This window comes from Primulina tabacum, chromosome 5 (genome assembly GCF_025594145.1).
Source record: "Primulina tabacum isolate GXHZ01 chromosome 5, ASM2559414v2, whole genome shotgun sequence".
Taxonomy (NCBI): Eukaryota; Viridiplantae; Streptophyta; class Magnoliopsida; order Lamiales; family Gesneriaceae; genus Primulina; species Primulina tabacum.
Genome location: NC_134554.1, coordinates 37,024,262 through 37,045,045, shown reverse-complemented (window position 1 = coordinate 37,045,045; position 20,784 = coordinate 37,024,262). Strand labels below are relative to the sequence as shown.

The 20,784-nt window shown below is 32.4% G+C and overlaps 4 protein-coding genes across 6 annotated transcripts; 1 reads left to right on the top strand and 3 right to left on the bottom strand.

The window, feature by feature from the left end:
- Positions 1 to 392: 392 nt before the first annotated feature.
- Positions 393 to 2,827, bottom strand: LOC142547543 (UDP-glycosyltransferase 92A1-like). The gene has a single exon (XM_075655896.1). The coding sequence runs from the start codon at positions 1,976 to 1,978 to the stop codon at positions 437 to 439; it is 1,542 nt and encodes a 513-aa protein (XP_075512011.1). The 5' UTR covers positions 1,979 to 2,827; the 3' UTR covers positions 393 to 436.
- A 2,944-nt stretch (positions 2,828 to 5,771) lies between these two features.
- LOC142544399 (uncharacterized) lies at positions 5,772 to 6,362 on the bottom strand. The gene has a single exon (XM_075651453.1). It carries the CDS (start codon positions 6,360 to 6,362, stop codon positions 5,772 to 5,774), a length of 591 nt encoding a protein of 196 aa, XP_075507568.1.
- Positions 6,363 to 8,626: 2,264 nt separating this feature from the next.
- Positions 8,627 to 20,784, top strand: LOC142544984 (uncharacterized). Of its 3 annotated transcripts, none has more exons than XM_075651981.1 (4): positions 8,627 to 8,823; positions 8,935 to 9,039; positions 9,132 to 9,193; positions 20,486 to 20,784. In XM_075651981.1, the coding sequence occupies exons 1-4, from the start codon at positions 8,649 to 8,651 to the stop codon at positions 20,591 to 20,593; spliced, it is 450 nt and encodes a 149-aa protein (XP_075508096.1). In that variant the 5' UTR covers positions 8,627 to 8,648; the 3' UTR covers positions 20,594 to 20,784. The 3 variants fall into 3 exon arrangements, with proteins under 3 accessions (XP_075508096.1, XP_075508095.1, XP_075508097.1); XM_075651980.1 differs by lacking the exon at positions 20,486 to 20,784 and adding an exon at positions 10,379 to 10,677; XM_075651982.1 differs by lacking the exon at positions 20,486 to 20,784 and adding an exon at positions 10,379 to 10,677 and having other exon boundaries at positions 8,627 to 8,824; positions 8,917 to 9,039.
- Positions 17,017 to 19,445, bottom strand: LOC142547542 (UDP-glycosyltransferase 92A1-like). Its single transcript, XM_075655895.1, has one exon. The coding sequence runs from the start codon at positions 18,737 to 18,739 to the stop codon at positions 17,183 to 17,185; it is 1,557 nt and encodes a 518-aa protein (XP_075512010.1). The 5' UTR covers positions 18,740 to 19,445; the 3' UTR covers positions 17,017 to 17,182.

The window sequence follows — 20,784 nt, the reverse complement described above, 5'->3', positions numbered from 1 at the left end:
AGCCCTAAGCAATTTTGTAGTTCGGTTGGGTTTTTTTCGAACTCACATCGAACATACAGCGAAAAATTTAAAGTTTTACATTTACTACTTCCGGATATTATCGATTGACTTTATTATGAATAGAATTTAGCTAAAATCATATTATTAATGATTTGTTAACACCATAATCATGTTATGCAAAATATTATTTTAAAAATATTTTGTATAATTCATGAAGTTATATAATGTATAATTATTATTCGCTATATTCAACGTGATGTCTACCATCTTCGTTATCATAAGATCAATAACATTATACTCATAGAACCCAAAAAAAAAAAAGTTAAAGTGCAATTAAATCCATGAGATTTTACCAATGGAACCAAAAAAAAGTGCGAAATAAATCTAATTTTCTTAAATATAATTTAAATTTAACTAATCTGATCAATCTTGGAGTTCAAAGTCCTTGGTTCTTGGAGATAAGAGCAGAAACAAAAGCATCCATTGCTTTAACAGAGGAGCCTTCATGGATTTCGTCTTCCCTAACGGCGGATCTAATCAACTCTCCCATTTCCGCCGCCTTTTTCTTCATATCCACCGCTTTAATACCTTCTCCCATTACTGTATCTATAGCTTTTATTACATCCTCCTTGCTCAAACTGCTCTTGGTTCCTCTAGTTAACTCCACACAGACTTCCATTTCCTCCACCAACATCTTCACGTTGTAGGCCTGTTCCGCCGCCAGTGGCCACCCTATGATCGGTACTGCTTGGCTTAAGCTCTCCATGGTTGAATTCCATCCACAATGGCTTAAAAAAGCCGCCGTTGATCGGTGGCAAAGAATTTCCAACTGGGGTGCCCATCCATCTACCATTAGTCCTTGGTTGCTGTTCTTTATTCGTTCCTCGAACCCGTTGGGCAGCCATTTCGAGTCGAACTCGCTTTCTAAGCTGAATCCAATAGGTGGCCTGATGACCCAAATGAATTGTGTTCTACTTTCCTCTAAACCAGTGGCTAATGCCATCATTTGTGTGGTGCTGATGGTGTTTTGAGAGCCGAAAGATATGTACAGAACAGAGCTTTTGGGCTTTGAGTCCAGCCATTCCATGCATTTCTCCGGGGAAAGTCCCGGTTTTCTTCCGGTTTGATGTCCAATCACACGCGTTGGTTTTCGAGTCAGCATTGCTGGTGGAAGGAGTGGCCCGATGCACCAGACCGGGAGTTTTGAGTACTTCTTGAAGAGATCTACTCCGAGCTGTTCGATTTCTTCGGCGGAGTTGCACAGCCATCCGAAAGAATTTAGAGAGAGCCTAATCTGAGGTTGGAAGAATCTTGACCAGGAATCTGTTCCATCTGCAGCTCTTGAGAAGGGATGCAACTGACTGAGATGAAAAAGGCAAGAATCTGGGAAACCCGGAAGATTGAACTCATCGCTTTGGGTTAATCTGTGGGGAAGATTTTCCCACAACGATACATAAGCGGCGGTCCCATAAGCGCCACAAGTGGTGAAAGTTACATTCACCGTGCCGCAAGAGCTAGCAACTTCAGTAGCCCAGCCCATGAAAACATCGGAGATTATGCAAAGCGGAGGGCCGCCATATTTGATCGATACATCGGAAATCAAGCTGCGAAAGGGGGTTTCGAGGGAGATCGAGGCATGACAGAGGTCGATGATTTGGTTAAGGGGCAAGGATTCTGTGTTCTCGATGTTCGGTGGGAGGCCATGTTGGCTGCTATCGAAAGGGAGTTCAAAGAGATGGATATTGGACTGTCTCGTTTGTGGGACTTCCGAGTTTTTGGCTATGGCGGATTTGAGGTACTGAACATTGAGTTGAGTAGTGGCAATGGTGATTTCGAAGCCAAATCTTTGCTGGATTCTGTTAGAAAGAGCTAAGAAAGGGATCAAATGGCCTTGCGCCATGAAAGGCAGCATAACAATGTGCTGCTGCTGCTGCTGCTGCTGCTGCTGCTTCTCTCCGGTGCCTTGGTTGATTTTCATGATTTCTTTGTTCAATCTGTTTTCTTCCACCCCACTCTGCTTTTTCTTATAAACATAGTTTTTATCTTCAAGATTTGAGGTCGGAAATTAAAGGCCGAATGACAAATGGTATAGGCAGAATGACAAATGGGTATAGGCAGAATGACAAATGGTATTGGAATACGTTAAGAGATTATAACTTGGATTTAACTGAACTGAGAAATGGTATATGCAATTTTTTTCATATAATATCTGCTTTGTTCATCTTTATTATATAACAATTTTTAATCCGAAACAAAAATAATCCTAAGTTACTGTGATGTACTCAAAATTTTTTCCCCAGATGGTTGGACAGGTAATTTGGTGCATAGCTCACACAATCTGGATTGGGAATTCAGTTGCATTAGCAGCCTCTGTAGGTCTGATCACGCACCACTTATTCGGTGTTTGGAATGGAGACCGAAGATTAGGCATTCGGTATGGTGAAGCTTCCGAAGTTTTAAAAAGCAGAACTAGTATTACTCCATTTGCTGCTATTCTTGAAGGTCGACAAAAGCTTCCCAAGGACTACTATAAAGAGTTTCTGCGGTTGCCGTATCTTTCGATCACAGCTTTGACCTTGGGGGCATATTTTGCTCACCCACTCATGCAGGCTGCCAGTTTTCGACTTCACTGGTAAATTCATACTGTTCCTCTTACATTTGCTACATCTAAGTGTTTATTATAGAGAATTTATGGTATGTTAATGAAGCAACAACTGGTGGAAGATGGGTATAGGAGGAATCCATTTATACTTTTGTGAAAGCTTTAAATTTTGATGCCTTTGGACTATAGGTGGTATTGATATTATACACAATATTATGATCTACAAACACGAAGATATATAAATATGCTGCAATTACTAAATAACTCTCTTCTGGAAGAGCTTGCTCCCGGACCTCAACCTTATGTTTTGTACTGACCCTCATTCCGCTCCATTGAACCAGAAATCGAATCCATGATAGTGCATATGTATAATGATAGATTCATCAAACTAATAAGCTCCATAATTTTCGCATGCCAAACTGATGAACTCAATAATTTTCTGTTAATGATCAGGCCTTTCATGTTCATTTTATCTTTCGTCCAAATTAAATGTTCTCAGTCCGTGGATTGCATGTAGAGTTTCTCAAATGTGTAACTAGCATTATTTATTACTTTGAATTTGTTTCAAGCTACATGCAGAAGTGAGCTTTCATGCTCTGTTTTAGTGCAGAAAATCTTATCTAATTCACTTGTTTTCAGCTTTAGAATATGAATGGTAATCATATTTCTTCAGTTTAAACCAACATTAGTTGTGATTCTGCTAAAGTGTTTCGAACTTCAAAATTGTGCTTCTCATCTCATCATATGGAATAGGACTACAGTTTCTTTGTTCTTCATCAAGTAAATTGTTGTTGAACGATCTGACTCAATGACTACCTGTTGTATCTCCTATATACTCTATATTTATCAGACTAGTGCAAAAGATGTATTTTCAAGGACTTTCCAATGTATTAAAAGCTGATAATAACTAAGACGTGTTTCCAACCTTTTGATTTGTAAAAAAACACATCTCATTTTCACTCCAGCTTGATTCATGCATGCACCATTACTGCATCTTCCATTAGAAACTAGTCGCATCACCTTTATTAAGTCATCTACTAAATTCTACACACCCCACCCAAATAAACCCTTGGCATTATCTTGATTTCCAGTTGGGTAAAGCTGATGTTGTGCAACTCACAGGTTCATAAACTTGTTGATCTTTCTGCATTTCCGGATAGGGAATCGATGTGGTATCTTGAAGTCATGGAGGCTTTCAAGCTCTTCTACCAACCTATGTTCCAACACTGATGTAGTAGATAGGTAGGTATATAGGTACAGAGGAACTATTCTTCTGAGCCCTGGATCCCCCTAAACACCTAGTGGATCTTTTTAAAAATCGCTATGATGCATATTTTTTGAATGGCTTTACAGCCTGAGTCAGCATCGGAAGCTTCAAAATTTTAGATAATTTTGATTAATTTTCATAATATTTGTAGTTCTCTAGAAGTTTGTTTTATAATATGTACTATAGTTAATTAGATGTAATCATGGCCTAACCATCGAAAAATATGTATAAATTGAAGGGATTGATGGGTAACACAATGTTGCATTTGAATTGAGTAAGTTGAAATTCAGTGGTTTCAAATTTATTTTCATTGTTAAATAAGTTAATGCAATAAACTGTAATGATCATAGGTCGTAGGTAAGTTGAAATTCAGTGGTTTCAAATTTATTTTCATTGTTAAATAAGTTAATGCAATAAACTGTAACGATCATAGGTCGTAGGCTGACCCAACATGAGTTTCAACTCATTCTAATGCAATACTATTAGTCATAGGCCGTAGTTGGTTCAACATGAAACATAGTTCGTATTTATGCACCGTCACTAATTAAATATCTCATATCTGGAATGTGTTTTTTTTTTTACTATCCCAACACTCGAACCTAGGTATGGGTTGAGGCTCATGTCGGGTAAGAAACTCAAATAAATTGTTACTTATTTACACTATTACACATATCATAATTGATTTCAAATGATTTTAATATTCTAACGATTTGAGTGTAAGTAAAATTTTAGATGTATTTGAATATCTGTTGTGTAAGTTATTTAATAAAGAAATTATAAATGGATTTGAAATTTTCTCATCCAAACACATTCAAAAACTATTGGCGGGAGAACAAGGAGAGGGTGGTGGTCATGGTCAGAGGTAAAGACAATGGAATAAGCAGGGAAATAAATTTTGGGAAATTTTTCTCTTTGTGAAAGATTATTGTGAATGTGAGCAATGAAGGGAAAAAAAAAAAGCAGAAAAGGGATGAAATATTGGACATGAACATAAAAAATCAATTATGATTTTATGATATATTTAAATTGATCATATTTCTTTAATCAAACAAATTTCTTTAGTTTTGTTGACGTTAGAAAATGTGGTATAGATTTTGAATGAAGTTTATAAGGCCATCTCCAACCCATAAAATTGCACCAAAATAGTGCAGTTTCTGCACCAAATATAACATTCATCTCCAACACATTTACTTCAAATCTTACACTAAAAAGTACATTCCTAGAATATTCTTTTTGTTAAATAGTTATTTATAAATTTAACAATAAAATTATAATTAATGTTAACATTAGTATTATAATTATAATTTTATTTTTATTAATAGTTAAATTTATCTATTTGATTCTTATATATATTAACTCTAATATTTATAATACGAATTAATACAAATGCTTCATTATTAAAATTGACATAATTTTAATACATATAATTTATTTTTAGAACTTAATATGAATCCAAATTCAAACATTTGAACAACTATATTCTTCCCACAAATGATCAATTAAAGCATTTCGTAGTGCATAGTGAGCATTTTTGTCTTTTATCTTTTTATATCGAGCGAGAAATTCTTGAAATCTGATATTCTCATCGATAACCATTTCTACATCCGGAGTTGGTGCTTCTCTCATATCTTCAATGGGTGCGTTAAGGTCACGTTCATCTTCGATAATTATTGTGCATTATAATACATGATGTCATTATATCATGTAAATGATGTTTCTTCCAAGCACCTGCTGGAGATGCCACAATCGCAAATCGAGATTGGAGAACACCAAATGCACGCTCCACGTCTTTTCTACAGGACTCTTATTTCATTGCAAAATATTTCTTTTTTGGACCGTGTGGATCATGGATAGATTGTACAATAGTTGACCATTTAGGAAAATACCATCAGCCAAGTAATATCATGTATCATATTCTTTTCCTCCAATTGTATAATGAGCTCGAGGGGCAATACCTTGTGCGATGTTGAAAAATAGATTGGACGATCCCAAAACATTTATGTCATTATTGGATCCGGGCATACCAAAATATGCATGCCATATCCAAAGGTCGTAGTCAGCTACTACTTCTAAAATTATTGTTGGAGAACCACTACGACCTGCATATTGACCCGCCCAAGCCGTTGGACAATTTTTCCACTTCCAATGCATGCAATCAAGACTTCCCAACATTCCAGGGAATCCGCGTTGTTTACCAATATAAAGTAACCTGGCAACATCATCGGCAGTAGGAGATCTCAAGTATTGCTCAGCAAAAACTTCCACCACGGCTCGACAAAAGCGTTGCATGCATTGAATTGCAGTGGACTCTCCAATTTTGATATATTCATCCGTAGCATCCGCGGGTAATGCATAAGCTAAAATTCGCAAAGCAGCAGTTGTTTTTTGAATAGTCGATAGCCCGAGACACCCCACACTATCACTTCTTTGTGTGAAGTAAATATCATGATTCTTTACTTCATCAACTATACGAAGAAAAATATTTCGAGACATTCGAAATCTCCGTCGAAACATTGCTTCGTTATATCTTGGGTTATCGGTAAAGTAATCGTTGAACAGATTACGGTCGGCAATTTCCCGATCACGGTGAATTACTATATGACCTGGTATTGAACCTCCGTGTGTGACTTCTTGCTCTTAGTGGATAATGTAGGTAGCAACCAACTGTTGATCTTGTGCTACAATATTCAATATTGCATTTCGTGTATTATCCAATTTCTCAAAATCATCCATCCAATTAATAGGTGTTTCATCTTCATTATCAGACAATAAAGATGAACTAGAGGATGATGCGTGCAATTGGAAATGAGAATTCATTTTCAAGTTTGTGAGAGCATAGAATGTGGTGTGATAATCTATAGGGGTGGGCAACGGTCGGTTTGGTCCGGTTTTACTCTACAACGGTTCGGTTTTCGGTTTTGAATATCTCTAGTCCAAAACCAAACCATTTTATTACGGTTAGGTTCGGTTTTTTTGTAATACGGTTCGGTTTATACGGTTGGCTAAAATTTGTTGAGAAATAAAATTATATGTCACTTTAAGCCTTTAAAATCTAAATCATAGTATTTTTCAAATATTTAATTTGTGAGACTTAATCTTATATATATATATATATATATAACATGTGTTGTGTACAAACATGTCATACGAATATAATAACAATATATAACTAATTAACCATGTAAACACGGAAAATGCATGAATCCAACGGAATATTCAGTAATAAGAATGATAACAAAGTGTCAACTAGCTTGAATGAAACACAAATAATCTTACGAAAATATTAAAGAAATATATACAGAAAAAAGAGAAAACGTCGACTGATGAGTGATAAAAAAAAAGAGAAAACGATCAGTGGTAAGAAAAAAGAGAAAACGTCGACTGATAAGGAGTTTCTGCGGTTGCCATATCTTTCGATCACGGCTTTGACCTTGGGGGCATATTTTGCTCACCCACTCATGCAGGCTGCCAGTTTTCGACTTCACTGGTAACTTCATACTGTTCCTCTGACATTTGCTACATCTAAGTGTTTATAATCGAGAATTTGTGGTATGTTAATGAAGCAACAACTGGTGGAAGATGGGTATAGGAGGAATCCATTTATACTTTTGTGAAAGCTTTAAATTTTGATGCCTTTGGACTATAGGTGGAATTGAACTAGTATGGTCTAGAGAACTATTAATGTTTGTGATTTTGAAAACTTGAGAATTTATCAATTTGCTCTTAAATTTTATGTGCTATTTCATTTGTTAATTGAGTTGTTATAATTAAAAATTTTCGTAATCTCGTGTTAAACTAACTTAAACTCGTAAAGCTTGAAACATGTTTGTCACGATCTTTTTTGTAGAATCTTTATACTATGTATCATCTTCTTACATTTGAATGACTGATATAAAATTTTAGAGTTTTTATATAATATTAGAAATTCTTTAGACTTAACGATTACAAAAAAAATTGAAAGAGTGGATTTGAAAAATCTACATGAACTAAGACTTTGAAATTTATTGTTATGTTATGAATGAAAATTTTACTTCATAATTTCAATTCCAAAGATTTCAAAATCTTCTGAACATATTGAATGCATAGTTTTTAAATCCATATGAGACCGTTGGTTAACCGGTGAATTGATGAACCGGAAGTCACTCTAATCTGACGCGTTTAATTCTAGTAAAAAAACTTGGTGAAATATTAATAAATATATCAATATTATAAATAATTACTTTTTTAAAGTGATATTTTAATTATTACTACTTACGATTAAAAAAACTCCATCGAAAATAACACAAAAATCTACGCTCATATAATATTATATTATGCAAATTAATTTTAAAAATAGTAGTACTTGTCAAAAAAAATTATTTATTATAATATCAATATTATTACAATAGTTTTATTAATATTCAATAATAATTATTAAAATAATAGTAATCTATTATATTTTATTAAAGTTGAGGACATGATAGTAACCACCTAGGAAATACACCAACTTTTTCTTTACACATTTTTATTTTTATTTTTTTATTTCAACAATTCAAATATCAATTTAGTCCCTCCATAATTTGTCAAATTTCACTTTAATCCATCGATAATGATAAAAAAGATTGTATACACGCATCGCGTATGCGTGTGCAGAGTAACTAGTAATAATAATGTTGTTGATTATAATAATAATTGTAATTATATATTTAAAAGTAATTATTAAAATAATAATAATAATAATTTATGAAAAATAATTATATTATTATTTTATAAAGTTATATTTTAATACATTCCACGCGAATGTTCCAATGTTTCCACCAAAAATTTGAAATTACTAGCAATCCCAAGCGTGCGAATGGATTATGGTCTGGCAGCACTGAAGCTACTCTGCGTACACCTGAGACGCGCCGCCGCAACGACGTCACAGAATGCCTTCACTCTCGGCGGAATTCTCTTTCAACGTGCTTGGCTACAGGTATGTCTATGTGTAGTGTTGCGTAATTCCATGATTTATCCTTAAATGCCTCCTTTTTGTCAATTTCTTCGATATTCATCTCGACATTGCCGGGTGTTCTCGTCTCGACAGCTGAATCTGACGAAGGCGGAGGCGGTCGATACCTCCTCGACGATGGAACGGGCGTCATTGAGCTCTTCCTCTCTGGCGACTTTCGCAGTCGCCGTTTGGAAAAAGGTCAGTTAATCATTTGTTTATTAGGTTATTTTACATTAATTTTATTGTGTATTCGTACAAATTTCGAAGTAATTAAAGATTTGTGAGTGTAGGAATGTACATAATGGTGGTTGGAGGCTATTCTCTTTGTGCGGGTGATCTTCCAATGATTAAGGTAATAATATAGGATTGCTACTTTATCCCGTACAAATAATTTTCAACCATTTCATTTCTTGGTGTGTATACTTAATATACTTATTGTTCATTCTTGAAGTTTGATTACAATGTTTTGTGACGTGAAAGCTGTTTTCACTCTTGATAATGATAAAAATGGATACTCATGCCAAGTTTCCAGTTAGGGGATGATGTGATAAAGAAAAGAACCAAATTCAAGAACAAACAAATTTCTACTTGAATCAATTAATCTTCAACATCTCATAAAAAATATGATCTACAAACACGAAGATATATAAATATGCTGCAATTACTAAATAACTCTCTTCTGGAAGAGCTTGCTCCCGGACCTCAACCTTATGTTTTGTACTGACCCTCATTCCGCTCCATTGAACCAGAAATCGAATCCATGATAGTGCATATGTATAATGATAGATTCATCAAACTAATAAGCTCCATAATTTTCGCATGCCAAACTGATGAACTCAATAATTTTCTGTTAATGATCAGGCCTTTCATGTTCATTTTATCTTTCGTCCAAATTAAATGTTCTCAGTCCGTGGATTGCATGTAGAGTTTCTCAAATGTGTAACTAGCATTATTTATTACTTTGAATTTGTTTCAAGCTACATGCAGAAGTGAGCTTTCATGCTCTGTTTTAGTGCAGAAAATCTTATCTAATTCACTTGTTTTCAGCTTTAGAATATGAATGGTAATCATATTTCTTCAGTTTAAACCAACATTAGTTGTGATTCTGCTAAAGTGTTTCGAACTTCAAAATTGTGCTTCTCATCTCATCATATGGAATAGGACTACAGTTTCTTTGTTCTTCATCAAGTAAATTGTTGTTGAACGATCTGACTCAATGACTACCTGTTGTATCTCCTATATACTCTATATTTATCAGACTAGTGCAAAAGATGTATTTTCAAGGACTTTCCAATGTATTAAAAGCTGATAATAACTAAGACGTGTTCCCAACCTTTTGATTTGTAAAAAAACACATCTCATTTTCACTCCAGCTTGATTCATGCATGCACCATTACTGCATCTTCCATTAGAAACTAGTCACATCACCTTTATTAAGTCATCTACTAAATTCTACACACACCACCCACATATACCCTTGGCATTATCTTGATTTCCAGTTGGCTAAAGCCTAAAGCTGATGTTGTGTAACTCACAGGTTCACAAACTTGTTGATCTTTCTGCATTTCCGGATAGGGAATCGATGTGGTATCTTGAAGTCATGGAGGCTTTCAAGCTCTTTTACCAACCTATGTTCCAACACTGATGTAGTAGATAGGTAGGTATATAGGTACAGAGGAACTATTCTTCTGAGCCTTGGATCCCCCTAAACAACTGGGAGGCTCCACATCAATCCACGAGGGACATAGTGGATCTTTTAAAAAATTGCTATGATGCATATTTTTTGAATGGCTTTACAGCCTGAGTCAGCATTGGAAGCTTCAAAATTTTAGATAATTTTGATTCATTTTCATAATATTTGTAGTTCTCTAGAAGTTTGTTTTATAATATGTACTATAGTTTATTAGATGTAATCATGGCCTAACAATCGAAAAATATGTATAATTTGAAGGGATTAATGGGTAACACAAATGTTGCATTTGAATTGGGTCATTTGAAATACAGTGGTTTCAAATTTATTTTCATTGTTAAATAAGTTAAATATAATAAATTATAACGATCATAGGTCGTAGGTTGATCCAACATGAGTTTCAATTCATACTAATGCACTACTTTTAGTCATAGGTCGTAGTTAGTTTAGCATAAAACATAGTCCATGATCATATACCGTCACTCATTAAATATCTCACATCTGGAAAGTGATTTTTTTCGTCTTTCTCAACACTCGAACCCAGGTATGGGTTGAGGCTCATGTCGGGTAAGAAACTCAAATCAATTGTTACTTATTTACACTATTACACATATCATAATCGATTTCAAATGACTTTAATATTCTAACGATTTGAATTTGATCGTTATTAATATAATTATAGTGTAAGTAAAATCTTAGATGTATTAGAATTTTTGTTGTGTAATTTGTTTAATAAAGAAATTATATTTAAATAAATGGATTGAAATTTTCTCATCCAAACATATTCAAAAATTATTTGCGGGAGAAAAGGAGAGGGTGGTGGTCATGGTCAGAGGTAAAGACAACGGCATAAGCAGGGAAATAAATTTTGGGAAATTTTTCTCTTTGTGAAAGATTATTGTGAATGTGAGCAATGAAGGGAAAAAGAAAAGAAAAGAAAAAGGATGAAATATTGGACATGAACATAAAAAATCAATTATGATTTTAGCATATATTTAAATTGATCATATTTCTTTTAATCAAACAAATTTCTTTAGTTTTGTTAATGTTAGAAAATGTGTTATAGATTTTGAATGAAGTTTATAAGCAATTTTGTAGTTCGGTTGGGTTTTTCTGGAACTCATATCAAACATACAACAGAAAATTTAAAATTTTTCATTTACCACTACCGGAGATTATCGATTGACTTTATTATTAATAGAATTTAGCTAAAATCATATTATTAATGATTTGTTAACACCATAATCATGTTATGCAAAACATTATTTTAAAAAATATTATCTAGAATAAAACAAAATTATTCAACATAAGTATATATAGAACTAGAAAAATGCACGTGCATTGCACGTGAGAACATAAACTGCTGAAGATATATACGAAATTTTGATCATATTTAAATGAATTAAAACATGGCTAATAGCATTTATCAATTGAAACAAACCAAGCAACAAAAAATAAAAAAAACATGACCATAGACGTTATATGAATTGGAGAAGTTGTCTTATCCACTTGACACACTTTTCAATATGCTTCTTAGTTTAATTTGACAACTCAACAACTCTTTGTCGTAGTTTTTTATAATATGCATATAACCATTTTGGTATATTCAACAAGTATCTGATCGTTTTTAACATCTACTATGTTATTTACAATCTTCATCTGAGATCTGACATGCTCGTAGCTTGCTTCCTTATCACGGTATTTTTTCGGTTTTCTACATTGTTTTTATCTGATAATCTTATTTTTCCGACTATTTGTTTTGTTGTTAAATAATTTTTCAGTTTTTGACAATCATCAACTATAACTCTTAAGAAAACATGCTTTTAGTCGTGAAGAATTTTACTTGTGACTAAAAGTATGCATAACCTATATATTCTTCAACAACATAATCAATAAATAGTATTGCACCTTTTTCAAACATTGTGATATTTGTGATATCATTTTTATATATTTAGTATCAATATTGTCAACATATAGCTATAAGGTTAATAAATTTTTAACAACTATTTCAGTATTTCTCAATTATTGTGATAAAAAATACTTGAAAATCTCTTCAAATGACTATATCTTAGAATTGTGTCCTCGTTTAATTTGACGTAATTCAGGAATGTCATCTCGTTCGTCATTTTTTTGAAAGCTTTAGAACAATGATTGCGTGCATCATGTCATGAGGATGATATAGTTTCAATCTAATTTGTTGTGTCTAGAACATAATATTATATTATTCATTGAAACAAAACAAATTTTCTTCTATTGATTTTACATTTTTTTATAATATTTTATATCTTATGGAACGACATACAAAACTAATAACTGTATTTTTAAAAACCTTGAGAAAAGACACGAATAACGTAATTAAGATATGCGTATGAGATATCATTCAAATAAATGTCAAAGTATTTGTCTTATTCAATATCTCATCTAATAATACAACTGTTTATATTTCATAAGCATTTTATGATAGTCAAAATTAATTTTATGAAATATTATAGAATTCTATTTGAATTTCAATATTTGGGTAAGTGAATTTATTTGGCGATGAGTTTTCTATGCTAGCATCATATATCTTATGAATTAATTGGTTAGACACTTCGACTAAAAAAGATACAAAAACAACCTTTTAGCCACTTCGAAATATATCGAGATAATATTGGAGGAAATAAAGTGAAATGGCTCAATGTCTCAATAAAATGCACAAAATTGATTTATTGTGTCCACAACGCTTTAGAATTATTCTCTTACCATTATAAATAGAATGAGAATTATGCACATTTTGTTTTTCATGTATTTTTTCTGACTGAAGAATTTTTTCTTTTTGAAAAACTATTTTATTTTTTAAAAATATTGACATTTTATATAGAATCCATATGTCGCAAACCATGAAGTAGAACCATAATCACTATATAACACTTAACGTACACATACAATTCTTCAATTTCTTCTTCATTGTGCTTCATTGAAATTTAAATCTGAATCATTCTTGATCTTAACATTTTGCTTTAAATACGATTTAATATATATGTATATGTTTCATGTTGCTTAGTTAGACCTAATTTCAAATATCTATAAAAAATGTGCTTGAATTATATCATACAGAAATTATGACATATTAATACGCAACATTATTTTTTATTTAACATGTCTTTTTTCATCCACTATATTTGTCTTAACTTTTTTGTTCAAAGTTTGACGCATTTCGTAGACTATATGTATGAAGAACCAATAAATTATATATTTCACAGAAGCCATCTATTATCCTCTTCGTAGAACAGAAGACCCAAAATACATGGCTTGATTGGTGTACTCTCATACTTATTTTCATATAAAAAACAAGGCACATCATATAATATCAGAAAAAGCAATTACCGCCAACAATATTAACCAAAATGAATAAAAAAATCATAACACAAACAAACTCGATAAGAGAAAAATGATTACTCAAAGTTTAAAATAATTTATTTAGTACAATAACACATAAATGGAAGAATATACGAGCAAGCAAAAAGCACAAATCACTCTCAAATTAAATACTAACTCATATTATTCACAATTTGTATAAATTTTTCAATATTTTTTTCAAATAAAGAGAAGGCGCCTTATTAACGTCATTATTTCATAGATATTCCACATCTTATAAAAAAAAACACACAAAGAAAAAAATGGTGCCTCGAAATCATCATGAAAAAATCCTTCAATAAAACCATTAAGAAAAATAGTCGTAAAAATATAATATAATATAAAGTCACACAATTTTTCTTAAACCAAAGAAATATATTAGACCGTTGAGAAAATATATCTAGCAACAACAAAGCATGCGTTAACTGGTGATATAATTAAAATTTAGAATCATGCATAATCATTGAATTAGAACAAAAAACTGCATGCAAAAAATTTACTGGATATTATATCTTTTAACAATTTATCCATGTTTATCGTCCACAAGAGGACTCCTAAACGTACCGAATTTTTTTAGTCCACCTATTATTTTCACAATAAATATTACTACAAAAATAATATAAGCAAGCACATAAAAACTCAAATTCAAATACTTTCTATCAATCTAAATACAAAAATTTTGAATAGAGAATACAATAATGTCGTAAAAAATTTTAAATATTGATTTATAGAGGATTCTGGAAAAACATTTGTCTCAATAAATAAAAAAATATTATCTCTTGATATTCTGATACATAAGGTAAAAACAAAAAAAATATTTCGGTATTTTTAATATTTTCTAAGTCACTTCAAACTAAGTAATCTAAGCAACAGAAAACATGCATTATGTGTTTAAAAATTAACAAAATATCTCAACAATAAAAAATTGAAAAATAACCATTTTCGTGGGATATGTGTTTTGTTTTCTATTTTTTTCGGCAAACAAACAAATCACATAAACAATCCAAACACAACATGATCAATACAAATGACATATAACAATAAAATATGTTAACGCTAGGGTAAAAAACTCCTCTCATTGCAAGAACACAAAATGATCAAATGGATCATATTATTTAATAATATTTATTTAGCAGCATTTATAAAAAAAATCGACTAAATAGCTTAAAAACAGTGTTTGAAATCACTTACATTAAATAATTTCTCTCAATCACGTATCTCTATTGACACATACAGAGTCTGAAAATATATTTATCTAAATGGGAGAAAGAAGTTTTATATGACCTTAATATTTATTAATAATTTATTTTTATTCAATCTGACTCACCTTCTTTCGTCTTCCCATTATTACCAATCATTAATATGGTCGAGATTTTCCATGAATTTGACAGCAATGTATAAATTTAAGTAAGTAAAATTAAATTTAAAAGTAAATTAAAATAATAATTAGTTCGATTGAGTTAAGTACACTATTAATGATCCTATTAAACTAACATAAAAAAGATTTAAATAACATCATTAACATGACAAATTGTAAAACAAAAAATAGTAAAATAGTAAGCTCACAAAAGTAATTCATATATTTGATAGATTAATAGATAAAATATTATTTTATAATATTTATTTAGCATCATATATCGAAAATTAACTAAATAGCTTAAATGTTTACATTTAAATCACTTACATACAACATTTTCTCATAATCACGTATCTCTTCTGATACATAAGTAGTCTAAAAATATCTATATTCTAAATGGGAAAAAAATGTTTTATATGACCTTAATATTTATTAATAATTTATTTTATTCAATCACACTCATCTCCATTCGTCTTCTCATTATTACCTTAATGTTCGTAATATTAATTTTTATTTAGTGATTTTCTATGAATTTAATGTCAATGTAAAATATATTAAAGTAATTAAATTTAAATTTAAAAGTAAAATTAAAATTATAATAATAAATAGCTTGATTGAGTTAAGCACTCTATTAATAATCATATTAAACTAACATAGAAATAATTTAAAGAACCTCATGAATATGAAAAATTATAAACAAACAAAATGATAAAATAGTAAGTTAAAAATAAAAGTCATATATTTATAATATTATTTATTATTTTTTATTTATAATAGTAATATATGTTGGTACTTTTAGCAAATTTTTTAAATGTATAACATTATGATAAGGATTTTCCATGAGTTTGACGGAAATGTATAAAATTAATTAAATTAAATTTGAAAGTAAAATCAAGTCATATATTTATAATAGTAATAATATATGTTAGTAATATTAACAATTTTTTTAAATGTGTAACATTATGGTAAGGATTTTCAATGAGTTTGACGGAAATGTATAAAATTAAGTAATTAAATTAAATTTGAAAGTAAAATCAAAATAATAATTAATTAAATTAAATTTGAAAATAAAATCAAAATAATAATTATCTTGTTTGAGTTAAGTACACTATTAATGACTATATTAAACCAACATAGAAAATGACTTAAACAACCTCATGAATATAATAAATTGTAAAACAAATAAAATGATAAAATAATAAACTCAAAATAATAATTATCTTGTTTGAGTTTAGTACATTATTAATGACTATATTAAATCAACTTAGAAAATGACTTAAAGAACCTCATTAAAATGATAAATTGTAAAACAAATAAAATGGCAAAATAATAAACTCACAATTCAAACTCATAACTCATATATTTATAATAGTATTAGATTAGATTTATTAGTTAATTTTTTTAATACAATTAGTATGACAATTATTTATTAAAATTTGATTTTTAAATAAATATATCAAATCTTGAAAATAAAAATATGCACCTAATTAAATTTAATGACAATAAGTAGACTTAAAAGCAATTTAAGCTAAGAATAAAATTAACTTTTAATTGGATAATGTATCAATTAAACAATTAACATAGTTCTTTGTCAATTTTCCTACCAATTTTTTTACTCCTAAATATATGTATAGATAATAATAATGACGATAATATAACATAATAATACAACAAAAATATGATTAGAATCAAATTAATCCAAAAATATATTGTATAGTTACTATTCGCAATATTCAACGTTGTCATGTCATTAATCTTCGTTCCAATAAGATTCAAACACTATACCAATGGAACCCAAAAAAAATAAAGCAAAAGTGCAATTAGATCCATAAGATTTTACAAATGGAACCAAAAAAAAGTGCAAAATAAAATCTAATTTTCTTAAATATAATTTAAATTTAACTAATCTGATCAATCTTGGAGTTCAAAGCCCTTGGGTTCTTGGAGATAAGAGCAGAAACAAAAGCATCCATTGCTTTAACAGAGGAGCCTTCGTGGATTCCGTCTTCCCTAACGGCGGATCTAATCAACTCTCCCATTTCCGCCGCCTTTTTATTCATATCCACCGCTTTAATACCTTCTCCCATTACAGTATCTATAGCTTTTATTACATCCTCCTTGTTCAAACTGCTCTTGGTTCCTCTAGTTAACTCCACACAGACTTCCATTTCCTCCACCAACATCTTCACGTTGTAGGCCTGTTCCGCCGCCAGTGGCCACCCGATGATCGGTACTCCTTGGCTTAAGCTCTCCATGGTTGAATTCCATCCACAATGGCTTAAAAAAGCCGCCGTTGATCGGTGGCAAAGAATTTCCAACTGGGGTGCCCATCCATCTACCATTAGTCCTTGGTTGCTGTTCTTTATTCGTTCCTCGAACCCGTTGGGCAGCCATTTCGAGTCGAACTCGCTTTCTAAGCTGAATCCAATAGGTGGCCTGATGACCCAAATGAATTGTGTTCTACTTTCCTCTAAACCAGTGGCTAATGCCATCATTTGTGTGGTGCTGATGGTGTTTTGAGAGCCGAAAGATATGTACAGAACAGAGCTTTTGGGCTTTGAGTCCAGCCATTCCATGCATTTCTCCGGGGAAAGTCCCGGTTTTCTTCCGGTTTGATGTCCAATCACACGCGTTGGTTTTCGAGTCAGCATTGCTGGTGGAAGGAGTGGCCCGATGCACCAGACCGGGAGTTTTGAGTACTTCTTGAAGAGATCTACTCCGAGCTGTTCGATTTCTTCGGCGGAGTTGCACAGCCATCCGAAAGAATTTAGAGAGAGCCTAATCTGAGGTTGGAAGAATCTTGACCAGGAATCTGTTCCATCTGCAGCTCTTGAGAAGGGATGCAACTGACTGAGATGAAAAAGGCAAGAATCTGGGAAACCCGGAAGATTGAACTCATCGCTTTGGGTTAATCTGTGGGGAAGATTTTCCCACAACGATACATAAGCGGCGGTCCCATAAGCGCCACAAGTGGTGAAAGTTACATTCACCGTGCCGCAAGAGCTAGCAACTTCAGTAGCCCAGCCCATGAAAACATCGGAGATTATGCAAAGCGGAGGGCCGCCATATTTGATCGATACATCGGAAATCAAGCTGCGAAAGGGGGTTTCGAGGGAGATCGAGGCATGACAGAGGTCGATGATTTGGTTAAGGGGCAAGGATTCTGTGTTCTCGATGTTCGGTGGGAGGCCATGTTGGCTGCTATCGAAAGGGAGTTCAAAGAGATGGATATTGGACTGTCTCGTTTGTGGGACTTCCGAGTTTTTGGCTATGGCGGATTTGAGGTACTGAACATTGAGTTGAGTAGTGGCAATGGTGATTTCGAAGCCAAATCTTTGCTGGATTCTGTTAGAAAGAGCTAAGAAAGGGATCAAATGGCCTTGCGCCATGAAAGGCAGCATAACAATGTGCTGCTGCTGCTGCTGCTTCTCTCCGGTGCCTTGGTTGATTTTCATGATTTCTTTGTTCAATCTGTTTTCTTCCACCCCACTCTGCTTTTTCTTATAAACATAGTTTTTATCTTCAAGATTTGAGGTCGGAAATTAAAGGCCGAATGACAAATGGTATAGGCAGAATGACAAATGGGTATAGGCAGAATGACAAATGGTATTGGAATACGTTAAGAGATTATAACTTGGATTTAACTGAACTGAGAAATGGTATATGCAATTTTTTTCATATAATATCTGCTTTGTTCATCTTTATTATATAACAATTTTTAATCCGAAACAAAAATAATCCTAAGTTACTGTGATGTACTCAAAATTTTTTCCCCAGATGGTTGGACAGGTAATTTGGTGCATAGCTCACACAATCTGGATTGGGAATTCAGTTGCATTAGCAGCCTCTGTAGGTCTGATCACGCACCACTTATTCGGTGTTTGGAATGGAGACCGAAGATTAGGCATTCGGTATGGTGAAGCTTCCGAAGTTTTAAAAAGCAGAACTAGTATTACTCCATTTGCTGCTATTCTTGAAGGTCGACAAAAGCTTCCCAAGGACTACTATAAAGAGTTTCTGCGGTTGCTGTATCTTTCGATCACAGCTTTGACCTTGGGGGCATATTTTGCTCACCCACTCATGCAGGCTGCCAGTTTTCGACTTCACTGGTAAATTCATACTGTTCCTCTTACATTTGCTACATCTAAGTGTTTATTATAGAGAATTTATGGTATGTTAATGAAGCAACAACTGGTGGAAGATGGGTATAGGAGGAATCCATTTATACTTTTGTGAAAGCTTTAAATTTTGATGCCTTTGGACTATAGGTGGTATTGATATTATACACAATATTATGATCTACAAACACGAAGATATATAAATATGCTGCAATTACTAAATAACTCTCTTCTGGAAGAGCTTGCTCCCGGACCTCAACCTTATGTTTTGTACTGACCCTCATTCCGCTCCATTGAACCAGAAATCGAATCCATGATAGTGCATATGTATAATGATAGATTCATCAAACTAATAAGCTCCATAATTTTCGCATGCCAAACTGATGAACTCAATAATTTTCTGTTAATGATCAGGCCTTTCATGTTCATTTTATCTTTCGTCCAAATTAAATGTTCTCAGTCCGTGGATTGCATGTAGAGTTTCTCGAATGTGTAACTAGCATTATTTATTACTTTGAATTTGTTTCAAGCTACATGCAGAAGTGAGCTTTCATGCTCTGTTTTAGTGCAGAAAATCTTATCTAATTCACTTGTTTTCAGCTTTAGAATATGAATGGTAATCATATTTCTTCAGTTTAAACCAACATTAGTTGTGATTCTGCTAAAGTGTTTCGAACTTCAAAATTGTGCTTCTCATCTCATCATATGGAATAGGACTACAGTTTCTTTGTTCTTCATCAAGTAAATTGTTGTTGAACGATCTGACTCAATGACTACCTGTTGTATCTCCTATATACTCTATATTTATCAGACTAGTGCAAAAGATGTATTTTCAAGGACTTTCCAATGTATTAAAATCTGATAATAACTAAGACGTGTTTCCAACCTTTTGATTTGTAAAAAAACACATCTCATTTTCACTCCAGCTTGATTCATGCATGCACCATTACTGCATCTTCCATTAGAAACTAGTCACATCACCTTTATTAAGTCATCTACTAAATTCTACACACCCCACCCAAATAAACCCTTGGCATTATCTTGATTTCCAGTTGGGTAAAGCTGATGTTGTGCAACTCACAGGTTCATAAACTTGTTGATCTTTCTGCATTTCCGGATAGGGAATCGATGTGGTATCTTGAAGTCATGGAGGCTTTCAAGCTCTTTTACCAACCTATGTTCCAACACTGATGTAGTAGATAGGTAGGTATATAGGTACAGAGGAACTATTCTTCTGAGCCTTGGATCCCCCTAAACAACTGGGAGGCTCCACATCAATCCACGAGGGACATAGTGGATCTTTTAAAAAATTGCTATGATGCATATTTTTTGAATGGCTTTACAGCCTGAGTCAGCATTGGAAGCTTCAAAATTTTAGATAA